The sequence below is a fragment of the Capsicum annuum genome, chromosome 5, assembly GCF_002878395.1.
Source record: "Capsicum annuum cultivar UCD-10X-F1 chromosome 5, UCD10Xv1.1, whole genome shotgun sequence".
Classification (NCBI taxonomy): Eukaryota; Viridiplantae; Streptophyta; class Magnoliopsida; order Solanales; family Solanaceae; genus Capsicum; species Capsicum annuum.
In genome coordinates, this window is record NC_061115.1 from 217,382,341 (window position 1) to 217,393,620 (window position 11,280).

General features: G+C 34.2%; 1 protein-coding gene across 1 annotated transcript; it reads right to left on the reverse strand.

Annotated features, from left to right (window-relative positions):
* Positions 1-1,936: 1,936 nt before the first annotated feature.
* On the reverse strand, positions 1,937-6,756 carry LOC124898797. The gene is made up of 3 exons (XM_047412785.1): positions 6,491-6,756; positions 6,038-6,290; positions 1,937-3,698 (listed from the first exon to the last, which is right to left on the reverse strand). The coding sequence occupies exons 2-3, from the start codon at positions 6,067-6,069 to the stop codon at positions 2,999-3,001; spliced, it is 732 nt and encodes a 243-aa protein (XP_047268741.1). The 5' UTR covers positions 6,070-6,290; positions 6,491-6,756; the 3' UTR covers positions 1,937-2,998.
* Positions 6,757-11,280: the final 4,524 nt, after the last annotated feature.

Here is an 11,280-nt window from a genome sequence, read left to right on the forward strand (position 1 = left end):
TTTGGGCATATGGCTGTGCACTATATACTGGGTATGGGGGTGGCGGAATAGAATATAAAGGGTTTTGTGGAGGGTAGTAATGGTGGGGAGGAATATATGGAGCTTGGGCGTAGACTTGGGCTTGGGATTGGGGATAGGGGCGAGGTGGTCTTTTGGGATAGGAATGGGTTCCAGCTACAACAGTCGCCACGTCCTCTTTCTTTTTTTTTACCTCCAAATGTGCCAGATCGACCTTGAATCGCTTGTTTGGTGGCTTTTAATGCGGCAAAACTCACTATTCGGCCGGTCTTAATTCTGTCCTCTATCATCTCCCCCATTTTGAGGACTTCCATAAAAGACTTTCCCATTGCCGAAAGTAAATGTTGAAAATAAGTCTCATCCTGCGCTTGAATGAAAACTTCTACCAACTTACTTTCTTTCATTGAAGGCTTTACCCTGGCGGCCTATTCATGCCACCTTATAGCGTATTCCCTAAAACTTTCAGTGCTCTTTTTCTTTATGTTGACCAAGGATTTTTTGTTCGGAATCAGGTCAATGTTATACTAAAAATGTTGAACAAATTCAGAAGTTATATCATCCCAGCTGTTCCATTTATCGATATCTCGATCGATAAACCATTCTGAGGTGAGATCAGAAAGATTCTCGCCAAAGAAGGCCATGAGCAGTTCTTCCTTTCCTCCTGCAGCCCTCAACTGGTTGCAATAACGTCTTAAGTGTGCCACGGGATCGCTGTGTCCTGCATACTTCTCGAACTTAGGCATCTTAAAACCGGGGGGAAGGTTGATATCTGGGAACATGCAAAGATCTTTATAGGAAACACTCCTATAATCTCCGATTCCTTGCAAATTCCTCATAACTTGTTCTAAACAGGTTTCTCCATATCAAATGGAAATGCAGGCGGCTGAGTGTACCCATACGGTTCATTCATTTGCAAAGTAGACTCCGGGGCATAATACTGACCATCTGAAACCTTCAGTACTGGCTCACTGGCAGACCTGGGAAACTTCATTGTGGGACGCGCAACGTATATGGGAGTTTCATGTGGTGGCGGAGCCACGAATACCGGTGTGATTGGTGGCGTTGGCTGAGCAGCTGGTCTTGATTGGGGAGCTGCCAAGGGCACACCAGAACTGCCAGGATAATAATGTCGCGGAGTGAAACCTGGCGCGTGCTCAGGTGACTCAGTAGGAGCAGAGAATTGCGCCTGAGAGAGCGGTGGGCAGTTAGAGATATTCCCAAGACCTTCAGGAAGCAGAGGAGGAGGCATTTCGCTGGCCAATGCCCGGTGTAAATCTATCAATTGTTGTCTGAGCCTTACTGCCTCATCATTGTGTTCAGAACTTTCTTCCCTGTGATCCTGATCCAGGTCAATGAGCGAATTTTCAATCTCCCTGCTAGCCATAGCGAGCTTTGCTTTGGATCTAGTGAAGTATGGGTGACTAGCCAGAGCAAACCTACCACTGTTATCTGAAAGAACATGCTCATCAAATACGACATCCGTTAGGATTAGGGCACACAACAAGCATGGGAATCACATTGGTAAAATTGTCCTAAATTCATGTTCATTTCTACCAGCTTTTGAGGGTAGCGAGGTCACTTTAACATCATCCTGATTTTTGTCTACACTTATTTTTTTTTATCTTCTACGCTCCTTATTATTATTATTTTTTCGTATCCATCTCTGTTCTTTTCTTTTTTCTCGTTATCTACCTTTATTTTATCATTCTTTATGGCTTTTGTTTTTCTTTAAAAGAGGAAAAATAATGAAAAAAATGAAACAAAATGATTAGATCGAACCCAAAAGTAGGTTGCCTATGTATCATGTTGTACATGAATCAGATCTTGCGTAGTTCGGGCAGCATGTGCATAAACATTGCCCATTTTTTTTTTCGAAAACGAAAATAAACAAACAAAGAAAAGACGTAACATCATAACATTTTGAAGAAATAAAACAACAAAAATGTATAGAAGTTTGGGGCCACTTTAAAACTAAACAACAAATACGAAACAACATTATAGACCCCTAATATGACATAGGTGAAATTACTAATAAAGACTCTAATACCAAAAACAACTTGACTTTGACTTAAAGCAGACACCACCCTACAATGACAGACATATAAAAGACTCAAACTGAATAAAGATAAGAAATGCTCTTTCAGACTAGTGCTCTGCGTGATAAGCCTGGCTGATATGGACCTGCCTCTGAAGTTCTCTTTCTCCCATTTAAGCTTTGTAGCATATCCTGTAAAGACACCCTGATACCGGGGAAGAAGATTTGGGCCCGTATTCCTGCTTCATGAGGAGTGCACTTAGAAAGATTATTCTGACACCTTTCTACTGTATTGAACAAATCTGCTAGCTGAACCCTCAGTGTTTCCACTTTGGACCCTACACTTTCATCCTGATGATCGTCTACTATGCATTCTTCGTGTATTCTCTCTCTAAGCTGCGCTGGTAAGGGTTGACTGATACCCCGAGGGATAGATTGAAGCCAGACCTCATATCACTGAGTGTACCCCGGATTATCCAAACTTTCTTTGAGTGTGTCCACACCCAGCTTTGTTGCATGCTTCCACAACTACTCATACTTGCTCTCACCTAATGCTTGGTCCTTGAAGTACTCAACATCCTTCAGAAGATCCATTGCTGGTGGCACGTCCTACAGTCTACCCAACTGGCGCATTACCCTAGAAGGACTGTATGGTCTAGTGCAATTGAGCCCTAACATAACTAAAGGGAGCTGCGTCTGACAACCCAACAAGATTATCTTTGGTTGAAACCACAGATAAGTCCACAAAATGTTATCCCCGGTTCTTGATTCAAGAAATTCAATCCAAGCCTCGAATCCCACGGGTAGCGAGAATTTATCCAAACGCAACCTGGAGTCCATTGCTTTCACTCGATTGGGAATACAACGATCTAATACATCTGATCTAACTAAAGAAGGCGCATGTAAATGCTCCATCATCCATAACTGTAATATCAGGTTACTGCCCTAAAAAAATCTCCTTCCCCCCTTCACTTCGGTTAAAGCCTTATATATTTCTGTTAAGATCACGGGTATGAGAGTGAACCTGTCCTTTTGATTAATGCCTTTGTCGTTTTGATCCTTATGAAATAGGGCCATTACCACAGATTGCAAACGGGTATTAATACGTCTTTCTTCTAATAGAAACACTAAAGTACCTAACAAAGCGAGGGTGAAGACTTCAAGACGCTTTCTCTCCCACTTCTCTTTAGTCACATGAAATTCATCCCAAAAGCAATCAAAACCTTCCGAGGGCCCGAATCTTGCGAAAAAAAATTCTAAGGAAACCCACGAGTCACTTAAACAACCCAAACGGATACCCTTACTTTTTAAACCACAAGACTGCAAAAGTCTCACGCCAGTATGATTTCGTGCTCGGATCATATCCTTCTCGATATAGGGCAAATGCAACAAACCGGATATTTCTGCCAAAGTAGGAGTCATTTCACATTCCCCAAACCTGAGCACCAAACTACTTGGATCCCAAAAGGTCAACAAAGCCTCTATTAAATCTGGACGAGGGGTAACATGCAGAAGTTCTGTAAGATCACCTAATATTTTAACCAGTTTCTGCTGTTCAACATAGTTAAACATTTCCCACCATTTGATTAGCTTTTTGGGCACCATGACAACCATCAGAACTCTAGACTTGGTGGACAAATCCATCCTGTAATAACACATAAGACGTTATCTCAAAAATTCGACAGGAGTAGAAGATTCCCAAACCTTGGGATTTTTGACGCAAACATATGTCGATGGGACAGACCACATCCATAACTCCAATTTGCCGAACAGAAGTACTGAGCGAAATCAGTCTACTTGGCAAACAAATCTAGATTATGGGGCGAGAGACCTAGGCTAATATTAAGACAAAGGCCGACACAAAAAATTACTGGACCCACCGAGGGTTGCCTACGTATCCCAACCCAAGGGAAGGGAATCAGGTATGCGTAGTTCATCCAGATTGGATAATTAACGATTAACTAATAAATTGATCCTAACTTAGGAGACACTACCAAAAACAAACGAAAAAAACTTTTAGATTTTCAGCTAAGACTAACACCACCAATTATGAAGGAAAAAAAACACTACCAAAAACAAACGAAAAAAAACTTTTGGATTTTTTTTTTGTTTTTTTTTTGACAAATAAGTAGAAAAGGCAAACAAAACTTTTTCTCTTCTTTTTTTTTTCTTTTTGAATTTACGGTACTTTACAAAACGTAAAAAAAAATCTTTTTGAGTTTTTGAATTGTGAAAAAAAAAAGTCATAACGAATTCTAAAATAAACTACGACATTCCTCTTTTTTTTTTTATTCCTTTCGACTTTTATTTTTATTTTTATTTTTATTTTTTCGTTTTTGCCTACGCGCCTTATTCCTAACAATTTTTATTTCTTTTTTTCAAAAATCAGTCCGTCAAATGACCATGTTACCCTTAAAAATGCAGCAGTTAGCATGTGGGGATGCTTTAAAGGGGTGTCTCCTACAAAGGGCCAAATGGGTCCCGCTAGGTCTTTGTATGATGCACATAAGCATGACCTAAAGGCTGACCTACGTTGTGGTTCACTAATAAGGCTGTTTGGGGGAGCGTATGGTCGATAGTGGCTGCTTTGCTTTCCACCTACTCCATAACACCGACGGCTTCCCCCTTAAATAAGGGTGACTCAACTAGAGGTTGTGTACAACACTTATACTACGAACTTGTTGCAGAAAGAAGGCCGGGGGGTGGACTCATGATGACAGATATAAAAGCGGTAACACATAGGATAAATACTATAAACAAAGAGCACGAAAAACACACAAAAGTGAAAACAATAACACAAAACAAAATCACAAAACAAGCTTATACACTTGTAATGCCAAACAAAGCCGATACGACTCCAAAAATAGCTCGAATTTTGAAAACTTTTCATTTGCTCCCCAGTGGAGTCGCCAGAAGCTGTCACACCCCTTTTTTACGTGTACTCCAAAAAAAATGTATACTTTAAAGTTCAAAAGGGCTTTATTACTTAAGTGACAAGAAATGAAAATTTATTTGGGAAAAGGATTAGTTGCATTTTTTATTCAGAGTCGCCACTTGGCATAATCCGGTGTGCCAAGTCAACTTTGGAAAATCCTTTTCGAAACCATTTGACTCTTAAACTGGTTTGCGAACAGAGACTCCCGCTAAGAAATTCTGTTGATCGAGGGGAAGGTGTTAGGCACCCCTCGATCCCGTGGTTCAACCACGGTCGCTTTGTAGAGTGTATCAACTATTTTGGCATTACGAAATGTATAAACCACACAAAAGCATGCAAAATAATCAAACAAAACAAAACAATCCGAAATGTAAAGTCCAGTCCAATTATACAGTCCAAAAATAAATAATGCGGAAATATAAATCTAGTCTACTCTAGACTACGCTCTACCGCTTCACCTGATGCCTCGGGCCTTTACCACGAACGTCTTCCAAGTACAAGGTACTTCGGGGCATTCCCCGGTGAATAAATATATACAGATACTTCGGGGCATTCCCCGGCCAAATTAATACAATAGATGTCAATGTATAAATCAAAACCATTCCACGAACATTTCACCATTCAACAATCACAAGTCTTACATCTTGCCTACCCAACCTACCTTTGCCTAAACCAAACTGCGTATCACGATACTACCAAGTTCAATCAGCACTCGTTTCACGTTAAACACACCATGAAATCAACTAATCCAAATCAACAATTATATCAAATTTTAATTCTCGCCCCCAAGTCCATTTTAACCATATTTATATTTAAACCAAATTAAACCAAAAGTCTTTAATCAATCCAAATTCACCATTTCTATTTCAACGACCCACAATCACTTTTCAACGACATTAAACAACAAGTCAATATCAAAATAACAACCTATCACCAATCAAAACAACATGCATTCATCACCAACAAGTATCAAACAACACCCAAAGCGTAATCCAAACATCGAAACATAGTAAACAATAAAATTGAAGAGGAAAAGAGTAGGATCGGACCTTTCGATAGTCAATTTCGTGGATAATAACATTTAAGAAGGCCCGGACTTCAGAACTCGGAACAGAACCTCAATAGTGATGAATCCCAACTTTGATATCAAGGACTTTGAAACCCAAAAACTGGTCGAGATGGACGAAAAGCTAAACCCAAAAATAGGAATGAAAACTGAGGGATCCAAAACCTGATTTCGAAAATGAATCGCAAAGACAGTCAAACCTGAAAGCTCTGTAAATCCAATCGAACCCGAAAAACCTACAGAAATTGATCTCTGATGAGCAGACGGTGACCAAGAAAACTAAAATAGTCAGATTCCAACGAGATATCGTTCAGGAATCGAAGGAAAAAAAAAAGAAACTTTGGGGTTTAGGAGACTGATTCGGACAACAATCGATTGAAGCTGACTCTGGCACCGAGGTCGCCAGGAAAACTTGAATAGAAACCGGGTTTCTCACCGAAATTCCGTCAAACACCCTCCATAACTTGCTTCTCTTTACTGTGCGGGTTGTCGATCTTCGAGTATGTGCTTGATTTTGTTTATGTGTATGCGTATGGTGTTAATCCATGGAAAAATATGGGTGATGTGTGTACGTGTATGTTAATGGTGATGAGAGGTTTGATTTTTTGGAGTCGAAAAGAAAAAAATTGAGATCTGTTGTATATCTTCACTGTGAAGAAGATGAAGCTCCTTCCTTTTCAAAATGGTTTCCGTATATCAATATATCATCCTTGCCTGGGTAGGTGGGGTCACGTGGGGTTCTAATTATTTTATAGTAATTACATTATTAATTTTATAGTAATTACATGATTAACTAAGTGTTTCGTCTTAAGTAAAATGATCAATTGACCAATTTGATTTAAAATAATTTAAATTTAAGTAATTATTAGTAATAATTAAATTTATTTAACTAATATTAAATATGAATTGATAATTTAATTACGATTTCAATTAATCTCATAGTAATTAAATGATCATCTAAGTGTATTCATCCTGAGTAAAGTTTTAATTGACCAATTTTATTTAAAATGATTCAAATTAAGACATTATTAGTAATAACAACATTGATTTAAATAAAATTAAGGATGAATTGATAAGTTCAATTATGATTTCAATTAACGTGTTGTAATAGATGAGTAATCTGTTGTAAAAGGCCAAACAGTTAAGACATTTGTTGAAAATGACCAAACATATATAGACATCTGCTGCAACAGATGACTAACCTGTTGAAATAGCTAAATCATCTATTGAATATTATCCAACAAATACAGATATCTGTTGCAACAGATGACTAAATTGTTACAACATATGACTCATCTATTGAAAATTATTCAATAGACAAGATATATGTGAACTCAGAACCAAAATGAGCCACAGAATTTAAAAAGTGACCAAAATAGGTCACCTATTTAAAAATTTACCAAAATAGGTAAACGTAATAATTTATTACGTCTTCTATTTTTTTCTTAACGATCAACTAACGGAGTTGACTTTTACAAAAATTTAAGAATTTTTTACGTTTTACATTTTTTTTTGTAAAACGTAAAAAATTCTTACGTTTTATAAAAAAATATAAAATGTAAGAATTTCTTACATTTTATACAATGATCGAGGAAAAAAATGCAGTGACTTATCAAATCAATTAAAAAGATACTAAAAAATGAGTTGTTCAACATAAAAAAAAGTTACATTTTTTTATAAAACGTAAGAATTTCTTACGTTTTATACAATGATCGAGGAAAAAAATGCAGTGACTTATTAAATCAATTAAAAAGATACTAAAAAATGAGTTGTTCAACATAAAAAAAAGTTACGTTCTTAACTTTTTATAGCAGTGGTCCCCCACCCACAATTTCTTTTTCTACAAATGTCCAATCACTTCTACTTTTTCCTCTTTTTACATATGATAATTATTAATTTTTTGATTAGTTAAATTTATTTATATTTTACATGTAGTTCAAATAATTTATTTTTTCCTCTATCTAATAAATTTTTATGTTTTACATAAAAAATTTAAAAAATAGAAGTATCAATCACCTCATTAACTTAACAATTTTCTTATATTTATTCTATATAAAAAAAATAATCACTTTTATCCTTAATTATCCGATTTCTCTCAAAAAAAATTATACTTTTGAGTTTTCCTCTACTCCAAAATAGTGAAATGTTGAATTATCGTCGATCAAATATGCTACTATATACAAGAATTATATTTTTTTGGTGTGTTAAAAATATGAAATTAATTTTTTCGGGTAGTGATTCATTGTAGTTTTCGATTAGTGTTTCAATTAGGATATTGAGGAGACTCACATGCACAAATACATTTCATATTATAATTAATGGAGTAAAAAATCACAATTTAATTTAGGAACACTCCTAAATTAATATAAGAAAATATATTTTTTAGGAACACTCCTAAAAAAATATAATTCTTGTATAGTAGCATATTTGATCGACGATAATTCAACATTTCACTATTTTGGAGTAGAGGAAAACTCAAAAGTATAATTTTTTTAAAGAGAAATCGAATAATTAAGGATAGAAGTGATTATTTTTTGATATAGAATAAATATAAGAAAATTGTTAAGTTAATGAGTTATTTGATACTTCTTTTTTTAATTTTTTTTATGTAAAACGTAAAAATTTATTAGAAAAATAAAATTATTTGAACTACATCTAAAATATAAATAAATTTAACTAATAAAAAATTCATAATTATCATATGTAAAAAGAGGAAAAAGTAGAAGTGATGGGACATTTATGAAAAAAGAAATTGTGGGTGGGGGACGACTGCTATAAAAAAGTTAAGAACGTAATTTTTTTTACGTTGAACAACTCTTTTTTTTTAGTACCTTTTTAATTGATTTGAAAATTCATTATATTTTTTTCCCCAGTTATCGTGTAAAATGTAAGAAATTCTTACGTTTTATATTTTTTTTTTATAAAACGTAAGAAATTCTTACGTTTTTGTTAAAGTCAACTCCGTTAGTTGACCATTAAGAAAAAGTAGAAAACATAATAAATTATTACGTTTAGCCTATTTTGGTAACTTTTTAAATAGGTGGCCTATTTTGGTCACTTTTTTAATTCCGTGACTCATTTTGGTTCCCAGTTCGATATATGCTGAAAAGCAATTTAAAATACTAAAGCTCAAATGTTTTTAGGAGAACTCAAACATTTGTCCCCTTGTCTAAGGTCTTGTATTAAAGACTTGTCTTCAATTTTAATTTGATTAATTTAGTAATTATTAATAATTTTTTAATTTGAATAAACAAATGACTAACATGTTATAAACATCTGTTGTAATAGATGACTAACTTATTGCAACAAATAGATAATTTGTTGGAAAATAATTAAAATACTAGGGAACTCAAATATTTTTAGGAGAACACGAATGTTTGTCCCATTGTCATAGAGACGTCTTTAATTTTAGTTAAATCAATTTAGTTATTACTAATAATTGCTTAATTTGAATCAACAGATGACTAGCATGTTGCATCAGATGATTCATCTGTTGGAAATTATCAAACAGATAGAAAATCTGTTGTAATAGATGGGTCAACTATTAGAAAGCAATTAAAATATTAGGAAACTTAAACATTTTTAGGAGAACTCAAATGTTTGTCCCCTTGATCCTTTTGCATTTGATGTATGGTATATTATTTTTGTCTTCTTTGCCTGTTTTATAAAATTTTTCATATGTTTTACTTATTCATTGTGCCCGTATTGAAATTTTAAAAAAAAAATCGTATATCACTTGAACATTACTTCATAGCTTATTTTGTAAGTAAAATTATAATTTTTGTTGAATTTCTTATTGGTGTATCTACTACTACTACAATGGATAGAACTTGCAATATGAATCCAATATATGAGTCATCTATTGCAACAAGTGAGTAATCTGTTGCAGTATATGACTAATCTGTTACAATAGATGACCCATATGTTGGATTCATATTACAACACTATAAAATGAATCCAACAGACGAGTAATCTGTTGCAACAGATTAGTCATATATGTTGCAATAGATTACTCATTTGTTGCAATAAATTAGTCATATATGTTGCAACAAATTAGTCATATATGTTGCAACAGATTAATCATAAATATTGCAACAGATTACTCATTTTTTGTAACAAATTAGTTCTATATGTTGCAACAGATTAGTCATATATGTTGCAACAGATTAGTCATATATATTGCAACATATTACTAATCTGTTCAACAGATTAGTCATATATGTTGCAACAGATTACTAATCCGCGCAACATATTAGTCATATATGTTGCAACAGATTACTAATATGTGCAACAGATTAGTCATATATGCTGCAACAAATACTCATCTGTTGGATTTACGTTACATGTTTTATCCATTATTAAAAAACAGCAGTAGCAGATACATCCATATGCGAAATTCAACTAAAAAATAACAACATTAAAAAAATAACAAAAAACATAAAATAATAACAAACACCAACAAATCAAGTTCCTCATTTTCGTCATAACTTAAAATCCCTCATTTTTTACTTGTGAAAATCAAAAGAAATGATGAAGAACTCGAAGTTGTTGTCGCCGGAGAATGTTGTCACGTCGACTGACGGTTGAAAGTAAAAAAGAAACGGGCAAGAACTCAAAACTATTTGTTACCAGAGGTTGAAGTTGCACAAGATTGAAGGGAGAAATTTGAAAAGTTGTTGGTTGGGAGAAGTTAGAGAGAGAAACTATCGAGAGAAAGAAAGAAGAGAGAGAGAGATTGATTTGCAGAGGGAGGGAAGTTTTGTGGGTGTGGGTTAATTTGTATTTTTGAAAAGATTAAAAAATTTAGAAAATATTAATCAAGTCCACAATTAACCTAATCAAGTTTTTTAATTATGTTTGACCAAGTTCTTTAAATTGGTCAATGACACCAATCCTTTATTCAAGACTTAAAAACACCTTTCCTTTAATTTTCTCAAGAATCCTAAACTACATAAAATATATGAATCCTAAAATATATGAAAATAAATTAACAGTCCTAAAATAATATATGTAAAGAATCACATTAATTTTTTTATTTTTTTTACCTTTTTCAACTCTTTGTTTTGATTGCAAATAAGTTCGTCTAGGGTTTTAAGCTTCTATATTTGATGCCTTTTTTTATTTGTTTGTTTAAATTTACCTTCAAAATAAGTTTAATTTTTTTTTATTGTTGCTTTAAATTAGGCTTCAACAAAAATGAAGATCCTTTAACTTCTAAGATGATTT

Excerpts from the sequence above, each read along its gene's own strand:
- LOC124898797 (XM_047412785.1), bottom strand. The coding sequence starts at position 6,069 with ATGTTATTATCCACGAAATTGACTATCGAAAG. Across the intron at positions 3,699-6,037 it reads ACGAAATTGACTATCGAAAG|GATGGATTTGTCCACCAAGT; the intron begins GTCCGATCCTAC and ends GTGTTATTACAG.